The sequence below is a fragment of the Patagioenas fasciata genome, chromosome 23 (genome assembly GCF_037038585.1).
Source record: "Patagioenas fasciata isolate bPatFas1 chromosome 23, bPatFas1.hap1, whole genome shotgun sequence".
NCBI lineage: Eukaryota > Metazoa > Chordata > Aves > Columbiformes > Columbidae > Patagioenas > Patagioenas fasciata.
In genome coordinates this window covers 1,621,870-1,649,815 of record NC_092542.1, presented here as the reverse complement: position 1 = coordinate 1,649,815, position 27,946 = coordinate 1,621,870, and the positions used below count along the sequence as shown (strand labels likewise).

Genomic DNA, 27,946 nt, shown 5'->3' with positions numbered 1-27,946 from the left:
ACAAGTCTTCCCACAAAGAAGACTCTTTTGCAGAAGAGACTACAGCTTTTTTCACAAGGTGGGAGAAAGCAGAGAAGACAGAAAAAAGGAATAAAAGGGACTTGGAAGAATACTGAAAGCATTCAAAAGTCTTGAACATCATCACAAATCTGCACAGCCCTCCAAAATCAAGCAACTTCTTAAGAAGATTAAATATATTCACTGTAGCCCTCTCCAAAGCCATAAGCTGCATAAACATGTTTTTCTTCTCTAACTATGGATTCAATGAGAAACTTAAACCCCAACCATTCTGGATGTTAATTCCACCTGCACACCTTCTTAAGACTGCTTTACACGTAGCTTAACTAGATGCCAAAGGCCAATATTTGAACTCTGGCAAAAGCATTCCAGCCTCTTAAAACACACCATCAGGTCCCCTGTGCCTGGCCTTGCAGCAGAACACGGCACATCAAAGGAGACACCAGTCACTGAGGGTTCGGCTCGGCCCCTGCGACGAGGTTTGCCCAGGATCCACAAGCAGCCGCTTCTGCTGTAGCGACAAGGACACAGCACAGACACCTCCAGCACAGCTGCAGGAGGGATCCGACCCCAAACCAGCCCCAAGAGAGGCACATCACTTCATGTTTTGGGGGTCCTAGCTAACTACAAGCTCAACACAAGCCAACAATGCTCCCTCATGGCAAAGATGGCCAACGGCATCCAGTGCTGCATTGAGAAGAGCATTGCCAGGAGGTCAAGGTCACCCTTCCCCTCCAGTCCGGAGCACTGTGTCCAGTTCTGGGCTCCCCAAGGCAAGAAAGACATGGAGCTACTGGAGAGAGTCCAGCGAAAGGCCTTGCAGGTGATTAACGGACTGGAGCATCTCATACGAGGAGAGGCCGAGAAACACGTTCAGCCTGAAGAAGGTTCCGAGGGGGTTTTAGCACTGTGTGCAGTCTTCTGTACCGGCATGCATTTTAATCGGCTTTATCAACACATCTCAGTCAACACTAGTAAAAACTGGTTTCCGTGACCATTATACCACTTGAATTTTAAAAATTTCTTGCATAACACATCCTCCTGCAAGAGAGGCACAGAAGGTCGTTTTATCCAAGGCACTCAACCAGAGATTATTTCACTGGAGAGGAAAAAAAACACACCACAAACCAACAAACAAAACCCCAACACCACAAACACAACAACCACACCCTGAAAACTGACTAGCAAGCATCAATATTACTATTAAGGTAAAGCAACAGTTTTCAGTTAAGCTACTTTGCTGCTCTGGTCTATGTTCCCTGTGAACGGGACACATCCCATGCCCAGCAAGGCCAGCTGCTGTGGGCAGGCGGTCACTAATTCAACATGCACACGCTTCTCTTCAGGTACCCAACACTTATCACCGCTCTCATGTACCAAATACACAGTAGCGATAACATCTGTCAAACTGCGAATTGCAAGTTAGTTTATTAAAATTATTTCTTACAGTCCACGTAGCTGATTATTATCACAGAAAAGTACCTTGATGCCCAATAGATTACATGACCTTTCCAAATCACTGCCAACAACATGAAATTCCAATTATGCCACCAGGCAACAGTAATTAGAAGTCTGAAATTTAAAGCTATGCTTCAAGACTGTTCCATGTACAAAAAACAACATATCCTCAGTATGACGGTTTGATCCTGACTATCAACAGAAACAGTTCTATCAGACAGCTGGAAACTTGAAGGACATTTTGATATCTGCATGTGTATGTGCTCCTCCAAGAGTTAATTCTAGCTTAGCCTGTTTTGGCAAGTACAGATCATCTCCTACAAGAGCAGCTTTGAAGGACGGCCTACAGACATATAAAATAATAATTACAAATTCATAAATGTAAATATGCTCCAGTGAATGGATACAGTCCCTTCTCATTTACTTGATGTCTTCTTTCTGGGAATCATCTGCTACGTCTATAATTTCCAAGCACATGAGCTCTGGAAAGCAAGCAATACCTTACTAACAGGTTTGCAAAACAGATTACCCCGGTAGGGACAACGCTGGATTGTACAACTCCTTCAAAGCCTTACTGAAAACACTTGTGTAGTCAAAGGCGAGCATGGCTGGACCATTTCTGTGGGAGGTATTGGCTGCTTCTTGTGTTGAAGAATTGCCAAGTTTCCAGCTGAAGCAGTTACTGTGCTCAGTAGACATTTTTCCACACATTAGTGTGAAGTACACACAAAACAAGTGAATATCAGATCGATAACTTGATGCTCATTGTGCAACAGTTACACTAGCTGGTTAAAAAGCTAACAGATTCCCATTTTCAATACAGCGTGCGAGTACAAAATAATAATTACACTAGCTAAAAACACCTGTAATTGAACCAACTGATTTCACAAATACTTTATTATTACATATAGTTCAATTTACAAAAGAGTTAACTTCTATGCGCACATTCCTCAATTTGCCAGAGGTTATTACCACATAAAGCAACACAACGTCTACTCAAAGTCACCAAACTCATCAGCACTCGCTTGCATGCCTCAATTTTCTAAGACCTAAGGACTCCGCACTCCCTGTGTTTAACAAGTGTTTGAAAATAAACCTTGTGGATAGCCTCCCACTTTCTCAAAACAGAATGCTAATCGGCCAGCAACAATGCCCAAGATCATGGCAGGGACACACGCTCGCAATGACCAGCTCTGGAGTGAAGTGGCCCATCATCTTCTGCCACCACCAGTGAGCAAACTCCAGCTATCTCCATGGAAGATGGCAGCCCTGCGTTGCCAAAATACTCACATTTCCTGATGCTAATCCCATGACCTACATTGAAAAAAAAAGATACTGATGCAATATTTAAGCATAAAAATCTGGACTGTAACAGGTCACTTCATTAATCCTTTCTAAATGCATCCGCAAGTTACGTGAATCATTAAAAAAGAAATCTTAGTTCTAGGTACAACAGAGAATTTATGTTAAAAAAAAGTACTGATTGTTGCAAGTTTAATAGATACCTAAAGCATCTGCTATGGATATGGATAAACTGCATCCATTTTATCAAACTGGACAGTGATGGGTTTGGCTATTGTCCTTCCTGACCGTGCCATTAAAAAAACACCCACACCCAAACCACAGTAAATCAGGAAAACTTAAAACCTGATTGTGCATAAATTTCTAGTTACATTTATCAGAAAAATAAGTTACTGAAAACTGTCACTTAATAAAGTATCCCCTGATCCAAAACCAAGCAATTTTGTTGTCACATACTACTAGATGTCTCCCTTCAGCCTGAAAAACAAAACCCAGGCAGCGTTGAAGGAGAATATATTACTATTAATTAACCAACACAGAAATGACTAAGCATTTATCACTCGATGCTTCTATCTGCACAGCCTCTCAGTAACTGAGCAGTTGTTTCTTACTTCAACTGTCACTTTTCAGTGCTTCACCTCCTTTAGCATTAACCACCAGTTTTTACCGCCATTTCCACTTCATCTCCATCATCTTTGCCAAGTGTTCGGAAATGGGAGAGGTGCCTGAGGACTGGAGGAAAGCAAATGTCACTCCAGTCTTCAAAAACGACAAGTCTTCTCAGTGAGGGTGACAGAACACCGGTCCAGGCTGCCCAGGGGGGTTGTGGAGTCTCCTTCTCTGCAGACATTCAAACCCGCCTGGACACCTTCCTGTGGAACCTCAGCTGGGTGTTCCTGCTCCATGGGGGGATTGCACTGGATGAGCTTTTGAGGTTCCTTCCAATCCCTGACATTCTAGGATTCTGTGATGACTTTTCTAATCTTTTTACCCCAAATAGATTGCACAATACTTTGTTGTCTAGCCCTGCAACCAACACAACCCAATTTTAATCAGCGTGCAAGCAGTTCCATTAGTTTTGATAGCAATAATTTATAGCCCTTAGTAGCTCATTGGTTGCTCCCAGTAATTGCTCTACTTTGATATGTACTGTTGATACAAAATGAGTTGAGGTACAGAAGAACAGGAACAAGAAAAGCAAGGTTGACAGACTGAAAAGTAGAGTAACACAGGAGACCTTGAAGCCAGAAGTGGTGTTTGGGAACAGACACAAACACAACATGCAAAGCGAAGTCAAAAAAGCAAAGTCTGTTTAACAAAGCCAGAAGCCAGTAAGGTTAGTTGAAATGTGTAAATCTTAAGGTCCTGCACGAATTCTCCTCTTTCTACAAGCACTGCTTCATGTCTGTTTGGAGCTTCTGGACACTATTGTTGTGCAAAACCGCAGGTTTTTGGGGGGCAGGTGGTTTTGAGTTTGTTTCTAAAACAGAAATCACACTGACTTGAGTAGAGAACATATCGGTTTGGTATATTAACTTCTACAGTAAGTTTTCAGGCACTAACCAGATAATATCTGACAACTTGTACTGAAATTCAGGACTTAGTAACCTGAAGCACAATTAAATTGCCACAAGCACCAAGCGAACTGTTCTTGATCTTTGTACAGACAACACCTTTGTTAAACAGACAGCTGTGTATCTTCAGTACTTCACAAAGAATGTGCAACAGGAATATCAAGCATATGTTCCAACAAAGGGAGCTCTTTAATTAGTACGGTATAATCTTATTTTGAGTACCAAAGGTTTCAGACTATCACATCTACTTTGTTTCTTTAGACAAATGCAAAATCACCGCACCACCCTCCAAACACATTTGTTAGGCTACATGAAGAAAAGAGTTTTGGGAACTCAACAGGAAAAATCCACGAGGACCATAAACGAATTTCTTCCCAGCATCCTGAAGCATGCGCAGGCCTGCTTTGGTGAACACCATTCATTTACTGCAAACAAAATATACACTAAGTCGCATGCAGTTATAACACAAATTTCACTACTGAAGGTAACTAAGCATTACTTTTTGAGATCTCTGCAACAACAAAGGCACATTCATATCATCATCTTTAGGCTTTTAACCTTGGAGCTTCGAGCCACCTCTTATCCCTCAATTATTTCAGCAAATCCCTCAAATACCCACAAAAGCCAAACAGACGGACTGAACACAAGATGTTCTGGTTTTAAAAGAGAGTATACCAGCCAGTTCAATTTGTGTAATTCCAGAAGAAAGCCACATTCCCCACCAACTACAAAAGGGTGGCACCGCCCCAGGCAGTGCTTGCAAGGCCCAAAAACATGTGTCAGCTCAACAGCAAAAGATGCCTAGTAAAATATACCCTGTGTTACCACAGATGTCGCGAGTCCTTACAGTAAAGCACACACCATTAATACAAGGCACACGTACTTCAGTTTCCATGGAAGTTAAACTGCAATTTCGAAGTGCACAATTAAAAATTCTACTGTCAGAGCAGTGTTGGAAATTTGTTTCAACATTTCACAAAGAGAAAACAAAACCCACTCAGCTTGTCAAATAACTTCCTGGTTTTGCAAGTAATTTAAGATAGCCTCCATTGATAGATTTCAATAAATCCTAAAATGTCAGGATGAGCACAAAGCATATGTTACAGAACAGATTTAAGATGGTTCCCTAAATCTAGCCCAAGACAGGCAAGAAGGCCAGAAAAGCAGTAAGAAAATAAAGATGTACAGAATTAACAGCTCACCTGCAATACTTAAGCAGAAACTCTTTGTCACAAAAAAGGAAAATAAGTGGCATCAGCTCTTTAATTAAGCCTACAGTAACAGAAGAACAAGGCACAGGAGTAGGACATTGCTTTCCTGGCAGTGATGTCAACTTTGTGGGTGTTTGCATTTCTGAAAAAAGCCTTACCACATTTCTTATTTAGTCTCCCATACTCAATACAGTTTGATTTTGTAATAAGAATGAGAAAAATCATCATTTACACCTGAGCTGGTAAAATATACTTGGAGAGATTACAGCTAAACTGAGGGAGTGCGGTCTGGATGAGCGGGTAGTGAGGTGGACTGCGAACTGGCTGAGGGGAAGAAGCCAGAGAGTCGTGGTCAATGGGCAGAGTCCAGTTGAGGCCTGGATCCAGTGCAGTGCCTCAGGGGTCAGTGCTGGGCCGGTATTATTCAATATATTCATCAATGATTTGGACAAGGGAATAGAGTGACTGTCAGTAGGTTTGCTGATGACACCAAGCTGGGAGGAGCGGCTGACACTGGAAGCTGTGCTGCCATCCAGACACCTGGACAGGCTGGAGAGCTGAGCAAGGAAAAATTTAATGAAATATAAGAAGGGCAAGTGTAGAGTCTTAAATCTGTGTAGGAACAGTCCCAGGTTCCAGTATAAGTTGGGGAATGACCTATTAGAGAGAAGCATAGGGGAAAGGGACCTGGGGGTCCTGGGGACAGCAGGGTGACCATGAGCCAGCACTGGGCCTTTGTGGCCAGGAAGGCCAATGGTACCTGGGGTGGATTAGAAGGGGGTGGTCAGTAGGTCAGAGAGGTTCTCATTGCCCTCAGGCCAGTGCTGAAAACCCCGGACAGAATTTAAAGTTATGATTTCCAAGTCTCCCTACAAAACACTTCTGTGATGTCCCAAAATATATATTTTTTTTTTTTTACTTACACATACAAATTATCATGTAGGCATCTAATTAGAGCATCCCCAGTAAAGTGCACTCCAATAAATACAATGGAGACCTGCTTTTAATGTGAATTAATGTGGTCTTACAAGATATTAATTGTAAAGAACACATTTTGGAAGGTCGGCTGTTAAAAATCAGGCCAAGAATGTCTGATCTTTATGTTCCCAAAAATACTTTTAAATGTGTATTTTTACTCAAAGGCTTGTCATGTCCTTTCTCTCTACTTAGAAGTCTTCTAGTGCTTTAATAAAAATGCAGTATTCTGCTTCACAACCTATTTTGGAGCATCCATATTTTTGTACTAGGAAGCTTCCACAGTAATTTACATTGATTATTTTGGCATCTCAAGTAAAGGTCTCGTTCATAGCCAGCTCAAAGCTCTTAAAAACCTCTTTAATGTTCTGCTGAACTACCAGTTGGCTCAAGTATCTATGGATTTTGCATGCATTTCTGTTTGGTGAAAAACAAATCCATGCACACAAAATCCCCAGCACACTGGACACCCTGTGAAGAAATAATAAATTGAGATACCATGTTAAATAGAAACATAGGGGTTTGGGGGTATTTTTGTTTTTATCATAACCTTGGCTAATACCAGTTCCAACATTATCAGTGGGGAGAGAAAACAAAACAAAACACAACATTTTGAATAGAATATGTATTCTTTTCATTTTGAGTCTGCACTTTGAGCAAGAGACTTCCTTAAAAAAATTTCCACTTTATTTCCAATCACATGCTTAAGAAAAATTTCATTAACATGAGCTAGTTGCTTTCAAGGTTATAGATGTTTTCCTGACATAACCAGTAAAATACTGTAAAAAATATATATCTATATACTGGCAGGATCATGTGCATTAGAGACTTCAAAGACGACTCACCTAAGCATAAATGAATCGCCTGAACGCATCATTTCTCATTTCAACCTCCTAGTAACAAACTAGCTCTAAATGCAATTCTTGCAACAATACGGTATGCCATATGGCTAAAACGGGATATTAAAATTGAGAATATCAATTACCAATCCACTAATGCTGAGAGCCAAAATCCACGGACAGTAAGAATTTAATCCAATTCACTGACTGAAACATGAGCTCAGCCCCACTTGCAGAAGACAAATCCATTGCTGGTTTCACAGCAAGCAAGCAACTCCAGCTTTTTAACACAGTAACTACAACACTAGCTAAAGGTAACACTTCTTTACACTCCTAACTACAGCAATAGGCACCACCAGAATCTGCAAAAGCAACACGAGTTAATTAGCATCGTGTTTCACACTGATTGAGCAATCGTAACTAGGTAACTGCTTCACAAGTAACAGTTATGGTTGTTCTTCCCCATGACCCAAGAGAAGGCTCCAGAGCCCCAAGAAGCCATTGCCCACTGCAGCCACCAGCAGCTTGCTGCCCTTCAGGAAAAGGGTTCCTATAAACACAAAAGATATGTATTTCTACCATAATTAAAGGATCCTGAAAGTAATTGCATTAATTGAAGGATTTTCTTATTCTATTAGTTTAATTGTCCTGCTTTTTAAATTTTTAATAGCTGTAGAGTGTTTATTCTTGGATGATATTAAGAATAACGCTACACAAAATTCTACACACTTCCTCATTATACCAAACTTCACTGGTTACTTATACAAGAGGAATTATCATTAGGTCTAAATACAATATTTTCAGATTTCCACAAGGTATAGAGGTGATTTAAACATTGTTCTGCTAGGATTTACTGTGGAATTCTAACCTTGCACGTTGTTGAAGATTCCATGGTAGGATGCTTGCTACACAGTGATCTAGAAGCTGCAAGGGCTGAATAAGGATAAATGCAACTTATCTTACCCAATACATGGTCCCACATCACCCTTTCTGATGCTGTCCTGAAAGGCCAAAGAATCAGCACCAAATAAACTGCACAACTAGCTTCAAGTTCAACAGCACATTGTAAGTACCATCAAATGGAACAGTTTATTGGACAAATGTTCTTGACTGAAAAATTGTTATTGCCATAATGGAGGAGTAAAATTCATTCAGCTAATTTCAGCACCTTTTTTTTTGCATTCTTTAAAACAAAAACCAACACAAGCCTTAACTGCAAATTCTCTCTTCTGCTTCCCAGTTTCCTCCCAGTATGAACTACAGCTGGGATATTCCAGTAAACTCACAAACAAATGATCATACATTAAGTCATAGATAAACAGTACTAAAAAAGCTGGTATTACCAACAGTTTGGAGGTCATTTGAATACAGAAGACATAACAAGCATTTCTTATTTTTCTTGCTGGGTAGTCCAAGTCCAGCATATCAAATGTTAACTGAAGTGTTTGTTTTTTCTAATTTAGACTACCAAAGTTAAGAAGCTTGGCACTACAGCAAAATACTACAAATGTTACAAACTAAAAGTCCATTGTTCTTAAAAGATACTAAAATTTTAAAATTCAAGACTTCACAGACACAGAACTGTTTGCATATCCCCAAAACCTTTCTTGTTCTTCCCCATAAGAACAATTACCTAGAGTAGGACAATAATTCCAGGTCAAAAGCAGTTTTAAAAGCCTCCACAAACGGTCAGCATTCTGAAGTAGATGACAGACTCTTCTGTATCACAGAAATATAACTGTCTGCACGGGGTTTAATGACTACCTGGCTAATGGAGAACCAGCAACAGCACACAGCCCCAGCAGGGCCTTTGTATACCTGTGCTCCAGGTTTAAAATACTGGTTTTCAGCCACAGACTTAATGAAAACCATGAGCATTTTGATGGTATTAAGCAGGCACTGCAAGGTAAAAGAGAAAATCGTGTCAACCCTTTATCCAGTAACAGCCTATGTGAACATTTCAATAAAACTATTTACTCCTCCCACCTAGTTCCTATCTGGAGAAGCTCACAAAAATTAAGGGGAAAAAAAAAAAGCACAGATTTCTCGTAACAACCTTCCAAATGCTCTTCCTACCCTCCCCTCAAAAAAAGAAGAAAGCAAATAGAATGAGAAAGTAAACGTGAACTACAATTACGAAATAAGCTGTAGTTTGGGCAAGCCGTGGTGAGGAGGAGTTGAAGAACGAGAGCTGCCTTGCTGCAAACGCCATCTTGTTGCAGCTCCTGGGCCCAGGCACAGAGAGATCCATTCATTCCCAGCAGAAAGAAAATCAAACACACACCCTGGCTAATCTGCAGCCACCAAAACAACCACACTATTATCGCCCCTTCTCTTTCTCCTCTCCTAAAGCATACAACGGGAAAAAATAAACTCTGATCTTTTACATTTAGAACAAAATTGGGTCTTGATATAATATCTTCGTTTTTGCACATGTACTTCACATACACACCGACAGCATTTTGTCTCGATTCACATCCTTGTGTTTGGCAAATCAGCTTAAAATATGGGACAAATCTCTCACGATTAGGTACAGATATTTTACAGCAGCAAAACGTTCAATTTTTCAGATTTAAATCCCCTGTCCAAGTTGAGCCAACTATTCTCAAAAGCTGTTTCAATAATCACTTAAGCCTTACATTTACAGTCCTTTCCTCCTATTTTCTGCTGTGGAGACAATGCATAATAACGTGGCAGTCAGCATCCTAGAAAGGATGCCTGATTTCAAATGACGAGTCCCAATCATGACTTTGTTGGAGAATAATGAAATATCACATTCGTTAAAATTTCAGTTCATCTTCAGGAATGATAAATTGACATCTTACAACAACCTCTATATCATTCTGATTTTCTTCTGGACAAGATTTTTTTTTTAATAAAACGTCTCGTCTCTTTTATATCGATATTTTACACCTCTTCATTTCCTATAAAGCTGTAGAATTTAAAATCCTCCACCTTAAATATCCCTTGTACGGATTTAAAAAAAAAAAAAAGTGCTGGGAATTGAAAGAATATTTGTAACAGCATTTCCGAGGAGAAAACTCCATTTTTCTCTTGTAGCAAACACCCTCCATGATCTTCGTTATTGCTGCTACGGGCACACAAAAATATGCAGCACCGTAATACAAGGAAGAAAAACAAATATGCGGTCTAAACCCATCCTCAGTTCTGATTTTGAAGAGAACAAAACCTTCCCTACCCCTCCCTCCCCAGAAGCCCCGGTGTGAGCCCAGCCTGCCAGCCCATCCCGATGGGGGCTGCTGGAGCGGTCTTACCCTGTTTGTCTCACCCCCGTCTCCTCTCAATCAGTTTTCCACCATTACAGCAGCCACACCATCGCTTTTCCTTCAATCTCTATCCAAATATTCCCTTCTTGCCGGCCGGATCGCTCGGGAAACTCGCCTTTTTTTATCTTAACGCGTACAAGAAAACACCTCAAAGCCTCTAACAGAGACCACTACAGCGTAATTATAATTAAAAATGGAACCCTGCAAGATCCAAGGTCTCCTCCCTTTTCGCCTTAAAGCCTTCAAGAGAGAATCAGTCCCACCCCCACCTTTTTCTCCTCCTCCTCCAGCTACAAACACGCTTCTTTTTTAGGGGAAGCTGGAGCCCCGAGGAGGTGGGGGAGCGCGGGGGAGGGGGGCTATTTCCAACCCCGCCATGCACAGAGGTGGACAAACCATGAGCCGCCCTTCTCTCCGAAGAACGGGTGGGCGAGGAGGAGGCACCGCCGCGGCGGGGGATGGCGGGGGCGGAGGGGGGGAGCAAACCCGGTGCCCGGGCGACGCGAGAACCGAGGGAGCGGCGGAAGGGGAGGACGGAGGGAAAGGAGAAGTGCGGCAGCGGGGAGGAAGAGCGGGGGAGGGGAGCGAGGGGCGGCCGCGCAGGGGAAGAAGGAGCCGGGACTGAGGGGGAGCCGGGGCCGCCGCCGGCGGGAAGATGGCCTCAGGGTGGGGCCGGGCGCTCGGCGAGCCGGGCGGCGGCGGGAAGGCGCGAAGGACGGTGACGAGGCTTTTGTGCTGGTCCCTCCGCCCCCACCCGCCGCCTTCGCTCCCCTCAGACGGTTACCTGCCCTTCCGGCCGCTGTTCATTAACCGGGCCGGTACGTCCGCCGCCCACGGCTCCTGCCCGCGTCCCGCCGGCCTGGGGAGGGGTGAGGGGGGCGGAGGAGAAGGAGGAGGGGACGGAGGAGGAAGGGGAGCCGCCCACGCTCTGCCCGGCTGGTCCCGGGGAAGCGGCCGCGCCGGCCGGGGAGCCGAGTCGGGAGGAGGGAGCCGCGGGGGAGGGGGGTGTCGCTGGGTCTCGACTCCTCCTCGCACGCCGGGTGCCCGCTCAGCTCCCCGCAGCCATCGGGAAGCGAGAGCCTGGGCGCGGCTTAACTTCCCCCCTCCGCCCCGCCCGTGACTGCCCGGCCGGGAAACCCCGGCTCGGCTCCCCGCCCCGCCTCCCGGCACCGCCTCGCCGGGCGGTGCCGCCGACGGCAAGCGCAGGCCCCGCCGCGCTGGAGGCCGCGTTACCTCGACGGGGACCCGCCAGCGCGGCCGGGAGGGCAGCGGCCACGGTGCGCGCTCCCGCCCGCCCCCGTGCGCGCTCCCGGGCGGGCAACGCCCTTCCAGTCAGCTCGGCGGGAAGAGCGGGACGCGCGCGGCCGCCGCCTCCCGCCCATCGCGCGGCCCCTCAGGCGCTTCCTCCCTCAGCGCGAACAAAGGCCGCGGGCGGGCGGGGAGCGGGGGTTTCGCTTCTGCCCCGCCGCGCCCAGGCCGCCCCTGCAGGGCGAAAAACAAGTATTTAAAAGCCTTGGCGTGAACAAAAGGAAAATAACCAAACAGACCCGAAAACAGAACCCCACAAACAACGTTATTTATGCAGAGAATCTCCCAGAGAGAGCAGGGCTCGGAGGAGGAGCTGATATCCCTTCACCAGAGCAGGAAAATGTTGAATATAAGAATTCTGTACTGCTGAGCACGAGGGAGTGTGGGGATGAAGGCCAGAGATGCTAAAACACCACATACAAGAAGACTGGCAAGCAGTAAATACCTTTGAAGTACCATCTTTCCCTCAGGAACTTCACAACGAGTGACAATTCAGTCAGCTTGCAACTTATTTTTCTTAACATTGCTTGTAAGGGTACTTGCACAGCTGAAGTTTCCAGAGCCTTCTTTTAATATTCTTTCAGGATGAGCATCCATCTCTGCTCTGGAAGGCATTGTGGGAAAGAGCAATTCAAGCAAAAAAATAAGGGGACATAAGAAAAAAAAGCATTTTCTTTATGCAGACTGGGCCTCACATAAACCAGGCAGGACAGAGGTTGCCAAGATGGGATCACTTCGCACCAGCACTCACATACTAAACCATTATTACTTAATAGTCAAAAGTAAGTATACATACAGTATTGTGTCACTTTTTGTTCTATCAACAGGTCTAAATCTGGGGTTTTTTTTCCCCTATTTGTTCATACTTTGCAAGAGGTGAAATTACTACCCAAGTAGGTTTGCAATAAAAAGTAAAAAATACCCTACCGCATTATAGCTAATTGTGAAAGAAAAACCTACCCAGAAAGAACAGATAGTAATTAAAGTAACTAAAAAAACCCCAAAAGTTAAGAGACCACTGCAAACTCTCCTCCCAGTAGTTGCTTCCTTCTCCAGAATTTAAAACAAACTGTTACTTGCCATCATGCTTTCTGGGAAGGTAGGTGTGGTTACCTCTAATTACTAAGAGAAATAATAGGTTTGTCAATTAAACTGTAGGAAAGTGGGTTGGCTATTTTTCAGTTTGTCTGTTATGAATAACTATTAGATCTTGGTGTGGTTAAGCCTTTGTTTTGTAATAATCAAATGTTTATAAATAACCTCTATGATGTGCTAAAGCTTTAATTCTTTGCCCTGAGTTTTACAAATAACAAATTTACTGAAATTAAAGGATTCTGGAATTATAGTCCAAAATTTCTTGTATTCTGTTCAGTAGCCATGGAGAAATAATTTCTGCTGCACCTCTGAAATAAATATGCATGCATATGCATCGTAGACAGGGACTCCGGGGTCCTGGGGACAGCAGGGTGAGCATGAGCCAGCACTGGGCCCTTGTGGCCAGGAAGCCAATGGTACCTGGGGTGGGTTAGAAGGGGGTGGTCAGTAGGTCAGAGAGGTTCTCCTGCCCCTCTGCTCTGCCCTGGGGAGACCACACCTGGAATCTTGTGTCCAGTTGTGGTGCCTCAGTTCCAGAAGGACAGGGAACTGCTGGAGAGAGTCCAGCACAGCCACCAAGATGCTGAAGGGAGTGGAGCATCTCCCGTGTGAGGAAAGGCTGAGGGAGCTGGGGCTCTGGAGCTGGAGAAGAGGAGATTGAGGGGTGACCTCATTCATGTTTACAGATATATAAAGGGGGAGTGTCATGCTTTTAGTAGTGGGACCATTATAGTACTTAAAGTTGTTGGGTTTGGTTGTATTGTTTGGGGTTTTTTTCTTTAAATAAAGTACATAGATCTTATCCTCTCCTAGGAATCCCTAAGGCTTCTTTTTTTTCCATTCTAATTTTTCTGTATTCTGTGGTTTATGAGAACTAAAGGGAATTTCTCTCCACAGATCTGTGCTCTGCGATCTCTTTAACTCCATGGAATTTGGATAAGGAAACTGGACCAGCCAAGGTACTTATACATGCTGAGTATACACATATACACATAACTAATGCTTTCACCACACCTATCCTTTTGTAAAAATATAACCGTTGCAGTAGTTCCTGTTTCTGATCCAGTGACTTAATTACGTCTTATTCTCCAGTGAAAACTTGATTGATATGTAGCTATACTACTGGTATGAAGAGGGATTATGAAGAATGAAATGGTTGTTTACAGGGTGGAGGGTTCTTTCAGATGGGGCGGGTGGGGGTTTTTTTGTGTTGTTTTGTAAATCTCACTGGACGAATCAGTTCTGATGTGTTTAAAAAATCTTTCCAAAGAACCACACATTACTGCATGCAACACGGTGTTTAATTCTGATGGCTTCATATGGTTCTGTGCTGGAAGCTACTGTATGTGCATTATCTTTATTTTTTATTTTTAATCTTCTTGTCTATGCATACTGATACACACGGAAATCGTTGTAACTAAAAATTTAACTGAAAATACCTGCTAATACCTGAAGAGCTAATATATATACATATATATATATATATAAAATTGGCAATACCAAATCTTTATTGTTTTTTATTAGTCCACTTTGAAGTAGCTAGTATAGCCAAATCAAATTAAAATAAAAAATAAATGGGAAATGTAACTCAGACATTTTCACAAAATAGTGATACTTCTCAAACTTGAGGCTTCCACGAATGCTAGGGCTAGGTCAGCTGAAGCAAAATACAGGTTCTTCTCCTGCCGCTTGCTTTAGGTCTGAAGAAAACCTCTCCTGCAAGCAGGTTGCTCCATAGTTCTCAGTTGCAAAATTTCTTGCACCTTTTTCTCAATCAGCTGATATTAACCCCTTTATAGAGAGCATACCAAACCAGATGAATCTTTAGGCAGTTTCACTAGGTTGTGGGTTTCTTCAGCTGTTTCAAAAACCAACCAGAATCCATCATACCTGCCCTGCTACTGGAACACCTGTTCTTGCAGGCGGCTCTGCCACTCAGAACTTTGCATGCTACCGTACTTTTAGAGGCATCCATATCAGATCTTTCTCAGTGTAACAGATAAAAAGGCATCTGCTGCTGCTTTTCTAAGGCTGCAGGAGTAGAAAGTCTTGTTCAAAAGCAAAAGATAACACAGATATTGCACAGTCCCAAGAGGTGTTCTTGTTCAACAAGAAGAACGAGGATGTAACTTGGTCCCAATGTATTAATGAGTGCAGGTTTTATTTGCAAGTGAAATTGCTATTGCACATTGTTTAGAAATACACTGTATTCATGTTTTATTGAATGTTTTGCTGGGATTTTTGTCTTTTCTTAGAAAGTAATTCATTTTTGCACACAAATAGCATTCTTACTGCATTGTTGGAATCAAACTTTACATATTTTTATCGGAGTAAGTATACTGCATGATTCTTATGGTAACTCAATATACTCCTGGACTCTGAAAGAATAACTGTCACCAAACAGGTATAAATTATGCTTTCTAAAGAAAGGGTGAAAATCAGCACTTCTCAAAATTATCCAAAAAAAAAAAAAAAAATCAATGCCATAAGCATGTCTGACTTCAGCAATCGTAAGAATTTATTACCTAGTTCATGAGTGTGACTGTTACGCGTAGCATACCTTGAAGCATTTCGCAAAGCCAAAAAATATCTCTTCTGTTGTCTTAGACATAGGAGATTGATGCATAACCATGTGACATTATTTAGCCACTACCACTCAGGTCGTGTTCTGTTTGTCCTTCATATTCAAATGTGTGTTTAATGTTTTTTGCTCTACATTTGAACTTCACAAGCCATAGCCTGGCTTTTAGAAGTCCTTTGGTGCTTTGGGCAGAGAGGCTGCCCTGCCTGAGCCAATGAATACCTTTACAACATGGTGAAATCCTGTAGGGGCGTGGAACAAGCACAGCTGGCTTTGCGGTGGCTTGAATCACAGCAAACATTGCTGGGAACAGGGGAGAATAGAAAATAGGGCATGAATATCTGTTTCAATATCTCATATCCTGTACTGAGCATAAGTCATTCAGAGCTGAGGTGGAACTGAAGGAGTAAGTATGCAGATATTTAGAAGCTAGGAAATGGAAGTATGTTTTCCTGCATGGACACCTATCCTGCAGCTATAACAGCAACAAAGGACATGGTTATTATAATCTTAGAAGTCAGACTCTACAGTGTGCACACACCATACTACACACCTGTAATCTTTTAAGTGACATTTCAGTGGTATGAATGCTGATTAAGCCGTTTGAGTAAAAGCTTAAAGCCTAATATTTCCCCACTTAAAGGGACTTTCCTCAAGGGGATCATTGTCTTACTGAGCAACTAACAGAAAAACAACTCATACTCTGGAGGTATCCACAGTGAGAATTCAGCCTAGCTACTAAACTTTCCCTGATGTCAAACACATCAGACCTGCAGTTAAGATTGCCTAGAGAAATACCCCCAAATACAAAAAAGAATTTGCTTACCTAGGTGTAGGTCAGATTCCTACCGAGCATTCTTCCATCCTTGGCACAGCTGTTTCAGAAAGCAGGCACATGTGTGTGTCCCAGCAAAGCAGCTACCAAATGTTGGAATCTGTGTTTAGTCAAACAAAGCCTATTTGTGATACAGAAAAGGCATGCTTAGACAGTTCAGTAGTCATTAATTTAATCGGAATAGGTAATAAAATGAGTAGACTCAATAACAGTTACATCCTGTACTTCAAAAATAAGTATTTATTGGGGAAAATGTGCTGGGACTGAGCAAAATACAGTGATGAAAGTCTGAAAAAATGGGTAGATTTCCATCATCCATATCAAGTAAAATTAGCACCTGAATTCAGCCCAACCGCTCTGTCCTTGCCATGGAAGAGAATTCAAAGAACAAAAAATGCCTTATTATTTCAGGGACAGCTCCAGAAAAATCTGTGTGAATATTATATACAGTGTGTAGGGGTCATTCATAGACCATATGGCAACATAGGCTGCTGTTTAAGCGGCCCTAAGAGCTTGAGGGACTGAAGATACAAAATGGTTAAATGACCCAGCTGGGCATGAAGTTGTGAGAGAAGCAATAAGAATCACCAGTCATCAGGTCCCGCCTTATGTGGGTTTATCTGTGTGTACTCCCTGCTGTGCCAGTACCGCACAGGAAAGCACTGCATAAAAAACAAGAAGAGAAAATTGGTTCTAATGGTACGTTAAACCACAACCTGAGCAGGCTAAGTGATACGGCGATGCCGAGAGAGACCTGCATATTGCATTTCCTTACTCACTGGAGCAAAAGGAATTAGTATCAGAAATTCATGAGGAACATGGGAAGAGCAGAAAGGAGGAAATTTCTTTATGAAATGGAGTTGCAAAAAACCAAGCTAACGGAGTCAAAGTGTGAGCGTTTAGGACCCCGATCTACCTTGTTGTTCAGTTGCTGCTAAGAACGAAAGAACTTGCAGCAAAGGTCTACACTTCTCGTATCCCTGAAAATTCATGTCCTTTGAGCAAGAAGGTGGGGCGAGTCTTCTAATTTACAAAAAGAGCTTCCTCATGACCTCTGGGATTCTGTTACAGTAAACATCCCAAATCTCAAACCACTTGTCAGCAAAGATCCTGATTCTGCAATGGCTTATGGGCTACCGTCACAATGTACCTACAGGTAATTTAGCTTGCAAGGGATTTAGAAAGAACACCTTAGATAAAAAACAAACCTTGAAAAAACTCCTATCAGTAACACCTTATAGTATTCGAAATATAAGAACAGAATGTACTTCTCACTGTATAAAATGTGAAGTTTTGGGTTGAATTTCATTTATTTTTATGATCAGATTAGTCAATTTCAAGTTTTTCATGTCCCCATAGTTCTATACTGGGGTTTAAATATTTGCATATAGTCATGACGGCTCTACAGTCACAAGAGTTTGCACTCAGCATGGGCAAGGCTTTAATATGTTCCCTGCTATTCTGCGTAGAAGGAGGTGGAGGAAGGAAATCTGGAGAGGAAGCTGAACTTCCTGTGCCAGAGATTTTACACTGGAGCCTTCCCTGAATTCAAGACAATGTAGCAACAGCTTAAGACTTGAATCACCAAAACTGCAAACATGCAGGATTTGAAGCCCCTTCTGCATCCACACCTGTGATTAAGGAGTCATGTGTTTCTGGAAATTCATAAAGAACAATCAAGTTTTTGGACCTAGCAGTTGCCTCTGCCACCACCCACCCCACCTCCAGACCAATAAGAAACTCCCTCTTTTTTTAGTTTCATTTCTCTGAATGTTGTCTCAGACTTCTGAAGATTTAATCATGGGTACGTGGGTAAATGACTGCTCAAACTGAGACACAAAAGGAACAGGCACCAACTGGCCATCTGAAAGGACTGGGTCTAAGCAGACAAACAAGAAGTAAGAAGGGCTGTAATAGAGCTATCAACTAATTAGACACATTTGCACTTGCAGTTTTATGTTTTGTAATTATAAATGGAAGAAGTCACCAAACTAATCCCTCAGATGCTTAAATTATCCTGATTTTTTTTTCCTGTTGTTTAGTGATGTTAGTGTGTGTTACCTGGCGTCTTGCACATCCATGAAAGCTTAGAGATTCTGGGGAATAAATAGATTTTGCACCTACAGTAGTGGGATATAGTGGGAAATAAAGAGGTAGGAATCGATCAGAAACTTTGATTTTTCTTTATTATTGTTATAGGATAGCACTGAGCAGTAGGTTTACAGCACCACTAGCTGCAATTCACATAAGAAAATAGGGGCAAATATTTTTTGTCAATAACTAATCATTTTGATTGAAACCTGCGGGAACAAGGGCATGCTCTATGAAATATGGTTTTCTTGTTGGTGATAATGAGATAAACTAGAGAAAGGAAATATCTCTTCCTTTTCTGGCCTGGAAGACCATTATTCCTTATGTTCTTTTTTTAATCCAGGCCATTTCCTGTACTTCTAAAGCATGTTGTCCTACAGGAGAGGTATTTATATAGCATCTTCCACTCAAAAGCACCATGCAAAGCAGTAGGAAGATTGAATTTACTTTTCCTGCTTTCAAGCAGCCTGTCCATTTCTGATTAAACAGTTCGTGTAGATACAGCTCCTCTCTTTCCTCCACTCCTTGTCTGATTTCATCTTGCCAGTTTTACTGTTGGGACACAAATCAGGAGCATACTGAGCTGACCACAGTAATCACGAGCTTGTGTTGAACTCTCACTGTATGAGGTGATGCAATGTCAGTGTAAGTAGTGCAGTAGTGCAATAATAAATATTGCATAGGTAGCGGCAGTGAAGCCTGCAGCCTGCCAGCACAGAGTGAGGAGGTGAACAGAGGGATTAGCTCTACGGCTCGCATGATGTTTCCCATGGTCTGCTTTATGCAACTGTTTATTCTAGGCCAGCACAAATATCACACTTAAATCCAGGTGAAATTCCTGAATGATAAAGACAAGTTGACAAAATAGGAGATCAAATATTTTGATGATTAAGGGATTGAAGCATCTGACATATGAGGAGAGGACAAGCAAGCTGGGATTCTTTGGCCTCAGGAGGAGATGGTTCAGGAGGGACCTTATCAGTGTGTATAAATACCTGATGGGAAGGCTTAAAGAAGACAGACTTTTCTCAATAGGCACCAACTGATAGGGTGAGAAGCACTGGGAACAACCAGAACTACAGGAAATTCCACTCAAATATTAAACTCCCTACTTTTCTCTTTTGTTGGTCAGACACTTAAACAGGTTGCCCAGAGTGGCAGTGGCATCTCCATCCTTGGAGAGCTGAAAGCCAGGGTGGACAAGGCCCTGAGCAAGCTGCTCTAGTGACTCCCCAGTGAGCAGGAGGGTTGGACTGGATGATGTCCAAAGGTCCCTTCCAACTTCTGTGATTGTGTAATTATTTACCAATGGAAAATAGAGGCAAAGACATTGAAAGCGGTACGTGTATAGATGCCTAGGATATCTGTGGTAGGGCTGGAGTCTGTCACACTCCAGGATGTTCCTTGATTGAAAGATAGCCCTTCCCATTACCATAGGATTCTTCTTGAATGTTATAGTGAAAATTGCAGAACATACACATTTTTACTTCCTATATGGCCGAAGTCAGTTGAATTTAAGTATTTTACAGCAGCTGTGATTGACCTTTTATCAAGATGAAAAAGTCTGCGCTATATGTGCAATTTCAAAGTAAGGAATAAAAGCGTATAACGTTTTTTCCTCCAAATAATCATCCCACAAAATTGAATTGACCTCGTATGTGTTGCCTTCCAGCACCGTGTCTGAAAAGCTGCCATTGACATAGGCCTCTTAGGCTCACTTATGCCATCTCGTGGAAGAATGCAGTTTAGCCGGAGTAGCAGAAGTGGAGGGCCAAGTTCTACAAATGTCGATACACACGGTATACTCAGCTAGCTAACCAGAAGGCCGTAAAAATTATCACAATTATATTGCCTTTAAAAAGAGCTGAACTGACTTTATGTGCAGTGCAGAACAGCTTCCTTTTACCTTCTTCACAAAACACTGGTGTCTCTGACAACCGCCTTTTGCCAGGAGATGCAGCCGCTTGGCCAGTGCTGTTTGGGGTGAAATGATAACATTTCCTGCCCCATGGAGCTGAGCACAGCTTCTTGCCTAAGCTGATCTCATAAACGTGGGGATGGTGGAAAGCAGACTACAGAGACTTCTGAACTAGACCAAAAGATTACTGAACAAAGGCTGACTTTCAGCAAGAGAGAAATCAAAGTTTTAAAAATTAATTGCTTGTACAGACTGACAAAAAAGTAGCATTCTTTTTCATGTTTATAGCTGAGGTAGTATCTCTCAGGACATTTGATCCGTAACAGGTTGGCAATCTTGCAAGATGAGCTGCTATCACAAGACTCCTCATCAGGTATCTCACACTGACCCTGGGCCCATCTTCTAAATTTTCCCCCCTCCGTTTCTTCCTCTTGTCAGGAATGTTATAGTGATGACTGGATTAGGCGCCTGAAGTCCAGAGGCTATTTCTAAATCTCACATGGTTTGTTTTGCTGGAGTTTCTTCTCTAAATTCCCCTATTCTAAAAGGATGTAAAATATCTTTGGAAGTGTGTGTTCTTTTCTACAGCCCCTTTCTTTCCCCAGTAAGATAAAAAGAGCTCTGGTATTTTATATTCTAAATTCTGACTGACCAGAGCAAAATGTTTTCCCAGTGATGTGGTTGTGCACCTAAGCTTTTTTTTTTGTGCATTAGATTTAACCTTAGGATGTAATATTTCATAAAACATTTATTGTCTTCTCCATTTTTATAGAGCACAATTCCCCTATGATACTTTGTTTTCACAGGCTGCACTGAATACGATTCAGTCTTCTCTCTCGGTTTGAATTTTAGTTGTGGGTAAAGGAAAGAACCTCTGCTATTTGCAGCAAAATTAGTAAATGTCTCCCTAAGCAAAAATAGTTCCAACAGGTAAAGAAGATTAAAATTGGAGCCAGAAGACAGCTAAGAGCAAGAATATGGAAAGTGGTTTTGTGAGAGCTATTTTATTCCATAAGTGAGCAGGTTTGGCACATCCACAGTACCGGCAACAGCAGAGATTCTTTTCCCTCAAAAGCTGCATCCGATAAAGGTGAAACGCAATTAGAAATCAAAGAAGCCAAACCTTCTAAGCTGTTTAGGGGCAGCAAGGCAGACAAAGGCAACTGCAAGGCAAAATAAGAAATGATTTTTCTCTGACTTAGTGTATCCAGACCCTACTGATGCTTCACTCTGGATGCTGCAGGTTTACCACTTAATACTCTCTAACGATTATAATGCATCTGTTATAAAAGCCATTATAGATGTACCACTTTACTTATATTGTTAACGAGCTTGGCTATAAAGGGATTTGCAACCTGAATTTCATGACAGAGGCAAGGTATAATTTGCTCCGGGCTATAAAGCCTATGAATTATTGAGGCAATTTACTTCCAAGTCTGCATTTTCTTTCTGAGCACAAGTGCTCATGATGAGTGCGTGTGTGTGAGAGGAACGAGACAGGACTGCGGCTGCTGACAGTGATGTAAGCACCAGCTTCTCAGCAGCACAGCTCCCCATCACAGGCTCTTCCACACAGCCAGCAACTAACAGAAAATAACTGGCAAAACAATCATTTTGGACAAATGAGAGAAGAAAAATTGCATGCTGAACAGTGCCAAATGAGCACCGAATTCAAATCACAATTAAAAATGTACTGTGGGTAATTACAGAGAAGGGCTTTTCCCTTAGACATGTCACAAAGCTTGTGTGGATATAATCAGACTTCAGCGGATTTAGCGATGGTGAAAGACACCAGTCTGACAAATCAGAATTCTTAGACCCTCTGTCCAGCTGATTCTATAACCTGCTGTGGGACCAAGCCTCCCATTTGGTGTTCTTTTTAAACCTGGTTTCTTACAGAAGTGAGGCTTTGTAGTTACAGTCAAATCTGTGTCCTGTCTCCCCTCTTTCCACTCTCCACACCCAGCTAACGATTTCTGAATCCACACCAGATGATGCCCTTCTTCCTACCAAGTCAGGGAAAAAACTAAGTGCTTTATTCACTATGCTTTCTACGTACACAAATGGAAATTCAGTTCCAGCTTAGAAATTCCCTCGCTTCTTTGCAACACAGGCTTGTCTCTTACAAAGCTGTTCCCACTGGTGATTTAATGCAATACACTGCAAAGTGAAGGGCTGCCCTCTTGTGTCAGTCACCATTTCATTTGCCTTGGTTTATATTCCTGTTTCTATTAGTGAGTGAGTGCTCAGCCATTTCCCTCCAACAGATATTTCTTCTTTGGAAAGGCATAGGGTTTGTTTCTGAGGACTCTTCTGAGGGAAAAGGTCAATAAATAAAAAAATATCGGGTATATTTGTGACTTGGAGACACCCAGGACTGGGCGTATATTGCTTTTCCAGCTAGCAACATCCAAATAGCCACACTGGGTTATGCCTAGTCTCCATCTTGACACACAAAAATAAAACAGAGGAGAGAATAAAACAGGAGAAATATAATTAAGGAGGACAGAGAAGAGATAGAAGAGAAGCAGAGTTATTAAACCAGTCTTTCTGTGCAACCCTCACAGTAAGCTATATGCAAGCTAAATATAGAACCAACCCTTCTCTAGGGAGCCGGACTCATGAACAGCTCACACACTATGAATGTGTAGCAGAAATTCTAGTCTCAGTCCTGTTGGCTGGCAGAGAGATCTTCATTTTTAAATCATTAGTGCTCATTTCTAGGGTAGTTCTTGCAGTAATGTTTGTTGGAGAATAGTCTTTTAAAAGCTATGCAAGATTTTGTGCCCACCAGTTCTACTGCTTATTAATGACAGCTCAATATTTCCAGAAGGTAACCCCTTTTCCACAGCTACCAAAGCAACTTCACACCATCGGTCACATTCTTGTTAGCAGAAGGTCCGTCGACATTCACTCTGACCTAACACTCCCCACTTCACGTTACATTTGTTAGCAGCACCTAGTGCTCATGCTTTCATTCCTGCTTTTACCCCATAGATAATCCTATAGCGATGATTGCCCATGTTCTTAAAGGGACAAATTAGCACCTTGAAGTGGATCCAGAGAAAATCACTACTCAGCAGCAGACAAAATTAATACTATTTGGAATATGGGAGGGGCAAGAAAGGGAAAGAACTGTCTTTTAAAAAAAGGCCTCTCAGAGCCCATATTTTTGTTTGAGTTGAGAATGCTGTAATTGACTCCCAGTTTTAAAATTATGCATAGCAGTTACCCTTGCTATCAGTACTTCATGAAGAATCACCCCTAAAGAGATGAACAAGCATTCATGTCCCACTTTTACAGACATTTTTAAACTGCTGCCCTTTTACTTCATTTCATATCCTTGAAGAAGCTTTACCAGGAGATTACAGCAGTCACAGAAAACATTTCTTCTAACTGACAGATCATTACAAGGGCATGAAAGGAAACATCTTTCCATCATAATCCGCCTATGAAAACCAAACTCTTCATGTCTTCTTTAACTCTCAGAGTCCTCCCCTTCCTTTGTTCCTCATCTGAAATGAGTCAGAGCTGCGGCTGTCCTTGTGTTTCATGTTCGGAATTTTCTGAATTTTCCTGTGCCGCTGGGTCTCCGCTGATTCTATCAGGTGAATACTGGCTGGGATTCAGCTCACCTGGCGGCGCCCGTCCAGGGATGTCATTGAGTTTCTGGTCTATCCGTGCTACTTCAATGTGTTGTTTATCCATCTGGACAGCTTCATCATAAGAAGGTGGCAACTCCATTGCATAGAGACTGTAAGCTGGAGGGGACACGATAATCTTATCCATATCCACAAATATCGAATGAAGAGGAGCACTTAGAGGGTACTGCAACGAGCTGTATGCTGGGAAGAAAAGGAATTTTTTAAAAAATTAAACACTTGCATGGAGCACTGATATATAAAGGGCTAATCCTGCCTTTCTCCAAGAAATTATGGACTCATTTCTGCAGTCTCAGAACATCTGCACTATTGGTTAAAAACTGTCAGTATAGAGTTACCTGTGATGGAATTTATACATTCTCCAAAAGAGAGCAGTCAGAAAAGAAAATGTCTCTGCATATCATCATCCAGTAATTATTATGAAATAGCTGACCTAGTACATGTATGGTGTAATAGAGGTAGTTTCAGTCGGGTTTGTACATGAACAGCTGTCAACAACTCATGTTGGAGAGAACTTTGGATGGAATAGCTGGACAGCGAGGTGGGCAGGAAAGTTTCGAAAATGAGGTAATGGCAATAAGACCAGATGTGGGAGATGACACCTAAGAGGTTAACCCACTGCGGACTTTATTTTAACACCTCTGGTGTTAAATCCTGCTTGCCTTCTGCACTCCCTGTGTTGCCCTGATGACCTCCCTTTGTCTCTCTTGCCCTCGCTATGGGGCTGGAAGTTGTTCTGGGACGACATTGGAAAGTCCCTGTCATTGCAAGGGCTAAACACAGAATTCTAGGCACACGTTCAGTAACAAATCCCCGTTGAACAGTTGACTCCCAGATACTCACAGGTGACTGTGCTGTGGGCAGTGCTTTCGCTGTCGGTCGCTGTCAGGTCGTGGGCGTGCCTAGAGAAGCTCTCAACTGGAGGCCTCTTCCTCCGGCAGCAGCATCTGATACAGCTTGCTGTGATCCCACAGAGCAGGAGCAGGAACACCGTCAGCAAGATTAACCTTAGAGGAGGGAGAATGCCATCATTTCATTGCTTATGTTTTACTTCTTCTGGAACTGAACATAATTTCCCTCTAAATAGGTGAAGACAGGCCTAACTTCCTAGGTTTAGTTGTGAATTGGTGCTGGATTCTAAATTAGAAAGTTGGATCGCAAACACTTAATCACAAGTTGAAGTACTACTGGCTGTCAGTACAATCCCTTCCGGCTCATAGCTCCCAGAAAGTTAATTGTCTTTGGCTGTATTTTCAGCTTTTACGCAATAAAATGGCTTCACATTCAACAGCAAGAGTGGGTATGGACTTGAAGGGAAATACCAACTTTCACAAGTCTAGGACCTATATTCATAAATGAGAACAGAAGCCTTCTTAAAATATTTTATGTAACTATGTATTTTTAAACAGTTCTGTGTATCAGCATGTTCTAAGAAAGCAAAGAATATCAACCAAAATGAGTCCAGACTGAATGACAGCTAAAAGTAACCAACTCGCTCTGCGTACTACCATCAACATTTATGTATTGACAGAATGCGAACTATAAAAATAACGTTAGGATGCCTATAATGCATGCGTTAGGCAAAAATACAAATCCGCTTGTGACAAGAGCTAACCCTTTTACTTATCCCTATTTTCCCCCTTTCAGTCATTTGAACAGCCAGTAAACAGGTTTATAATCTGTAGCTCAGAGTGAAAATGCAGCGCTGTAAGCTGACAATCTCTTATCCCGTGAAAGGGAGAGAGCGGAGGACCATGCGTTAGGCACTGCAGAGCGGAACTCCAGCAAGTCCGTGCTGTGCAGCTGCCACTGTGTTCAGCTAAGTTGACTATTTAGGATGAACAAACAAGCCCTACAGTCGCACTGCCGTGTACTTGGAAAGGAAAGATGACATATCCCTGGGCGAATGCTGCGCCCGGCTTGACACCTTATCCCCCTGTGGTCTCACGTGGAATATGTTCCACTAGTAGCACTCGTAAAGCTGAGGAGAAACCCTTTCCTCCATCCTGAGAAGAGTGTTTCCATTACCTTACTGCAATTACTGTTCATAATAACATTCAAATTATTCTGGGTTAGTAAGATTAATAATAAACTTACCAGATATACCACAGACTTGTCCAATTAGACATGTTCTGAGGGCATCTGTGAAGGAAGATGATTCACCAATTTAAATATCTGCCGTCAAACAACGAGCGTATGACACGGAATAAATTCCACACGATTTCTGAGGTGAAAAAGGGAAAGCAATCAGCAAGATTACAGAGCAAAACCCCTTTAGATTTAGTTTCGGAGGACTGTTCTCGTAGTTGTAAAATTACTCCAGCTGAGAACATGCAAATAATACCACTGAAAAGTTGGCTTCTGAGTCAGTAAATGTTTTTACAAAGTGGTAGTTTACTGTTGCTTAGGAGAGAGAGCTACACACAGTGGATTCTCAGAAAATGTGCTGGAGTTATTTAAAGTTAACTGAGATAAAGTACCTAATGCCACAGGCCTGTCTGAAATGCCAGCCTAACACAACTGCCTGCTTCCCCCAGTTATTTTTAAATTACTTTTTCATAGCTCCAATGCAACCAGAAATGTTTTTTCAGATCTCCTTATGGCACAAATAAAGGAGGACAGCTTCTATTACACTGCAAGAGTGCAGCTGCCACAGCAGTATCGTACGTAGTGAATTGCATGCAATGGATTTCACGTAATAGAACAACGCTTTTGGCCACAGAAGAGAATCTGCAAACTGAATTTTCAGAAGATGACACTCTAGAGTCTTTTTGAAAGTCTACAGAGCGTGGCCAGCCAAGTCAAATTTGTGAGTTGGTAATGATCTTAGAGATAAAAAAGTAGCAGTCATGGATGGCTGTCAGAAGTCATCATTCTGATTTGATAACGTCACTCGGTCATGATAGGAACAGCTTTGGTAACAGACATTTGAAATTTTTTGATACTTACTGATCAGAGTTTTTGCAGTTACTCTGGGAAGAACAGAGCGATCCCGAGGAAAGGGGAAAAAAAAAGAAGAGTCTGCTAAGCGGGCGGCCGAAAGAGAAGCACCAGGTCGACGTGACACATCTGCTCAGCGGTGCGAGGTCCTGGTGGCCGCAGGTGCGGTCACAGCGGGTCCCGGACGCCGCGGAGCCGCAAGGCGAGCGCGACAGCTGGAGTTTCTTCAAGGGCGAGCGGCCGGAGCGCCCCAGGCTCTGAAAGGGGACACCGAGCGGCCGGGGAGGCCCCGAGCTGTGCCCCCGTGCACACGCTGCTCAATAAATAACCCGCACTCATCAGGCGGGGCCGTGACCAAGCGAGCGGTGCCGGAGGGAGCGGCGCGCCCGGCGGGGGCGAGCGCCGGGCAGGGCCACCCCGCACACCGGCCGCCCCGCACGCCCGCCACCCTGCGGCTCCGCTCGGCTCCCCCGCCGCCCGCCCGGCCGTTCGGGCAGCAAAGCCGCCATAGGAGCGGCGCACGGCCGGACCCGCCGAGGGACGGGCTGAACCGCCTGCCCCAGCGGCCGCTCCGGAGGAAGGGAGCCGGGGCGAGGCGGGGCAGAGCGGCTGCGCTTACCCGCCTTGGCCCCGCCTGGGAGCCCGTCGGGCCAGCCGCTGTCCCGGGAAGTTCAGGGGTGATACAAACGGAACCAGAATGGGGAGAATCCAGCTGTCGGAGAGGTCCCTGAAGCAGTTTGGGACTGCCAGCCAATGCTGTTCTTAAGCTAAGCTACCGGGTATGCTAGCAGTGGAACAAATGCCCTGTGCCCATGCAGTGTCAGATTTTGAAGGAGAAATAAAAAATAAATG

The 27,946-nt window shown here is 43.0% G+C and overlaps 3 protein-coding genes across 16 annotated transcripts in view; 1 reads left to right on the top strand and 2 right to left on the bottom strand.

Moving 5' to 3' along the window:
- Positions 1–11,782, bottom strand: part of GNB1 (G protein subunit beta 1) — a 28,451-nt gene extending 16,669 nt beyond the window's left edge. For 4 of the 7 annotated variants that reach the window (XM_071798562.1, XM_065854877.2, XM_071798560.1 and 1 more), the window contains exon 1: positions 11,449–11,781. The gene's annotated coding sequence lies outside the window, so the exon portion shown is untranslated. Of the gene's footprint in view, positions 1–10,652; positions 10,904–11,448 lie in introns of those variants that run through there. The other 3 variants (XM_071798561.1, XM_071798563.1, XM_065854878.2) reach the window with 2 other exon arrangements.
- GABRD (gamma-aminobutyric acid type A receptor subunit delta) overlaps positions 10,990–27,946 on the top strand; it is a 66,245-nt gene continuing 49,288 nt past the window's right edge. For 4 of the 7 annotated variants that reach the window (XM_065854875.2, XM_065854873.2, XM_071798554.1 and 1 more), the window contains exons 1-3: positions 11,000–11,089; positions 12,557–12,754; positions 13,965–14,026. The gene's annotated coding sequence lies outside the window, so the exon portion shown is untranslated. Of the gene's footprint in view, positions 11,090–12,556; positions 12,755–13,964; positions 14,027–27,946 lie in introns of all 7 variants that reach the window. The other 3 variants (XM_071798557.1, XM_071798558.1, XM_071798556.1) reach the window with 2 other exon arrangements.
- TMEM52 (transmembrane protein 52) lies at positions 21,223–27,657 on the bottom strand. Of its 2 annotated transcripts, none has more exons than XM_065855476.2 (4): positions 27,104–27,657; positions 26,252–26,296; positions 24,998–25,161; positions 21,223–24,337 (listed from the first exon to the last, which is right to left on the bottom strand). In XM_065855476.2, exons 2-4 carry the CDS (start codon positions 26,281–26,283, stop codon positions 24,018–24,020), a joined length of 516 nt encoding a protein of 171 aa, XP_065711548.1. In that variant the 5' UTR covers positions 26,284–26,296; positions 27,104–27,657; the 3' UTR covers positions 21,223–24,017. The 2 variants fall into 2 exon arrangements, with proteins under 2 accessions (XP_065711548.1, XP_065711547.1); XM_065855475.2 differs by having other exon boundaries at positions 26,252–26,378; positions 27,104–27,656.

What these genes read in the sequence shown, in the direction of transcription:
- TMEM52 (XM_065855476.2), bottom strand. Translation starts at nt 26,283, where the DNA reads ATGTCTAATTGGACAAGTCTGTGGTATATCTG. An exon ending in ACAAGTCTGTGGTATATCTG is followed by an intron (nt 25,162 to 26,251) that starts GTAAGTTTATTA and finishes CCCTCCTCTAAG; the next exon opens with GTTAATCTTGCTGACGGTGT. An exon ending in TGCCCACAGCACAGTCACCT is followed by an intron (nt 24,338 to 24,997) that starts GTGAGTATCTGG and finishes TTTTCTTCCCAG; the next exon opens with CATACAGCTCGTTGCAGTAC.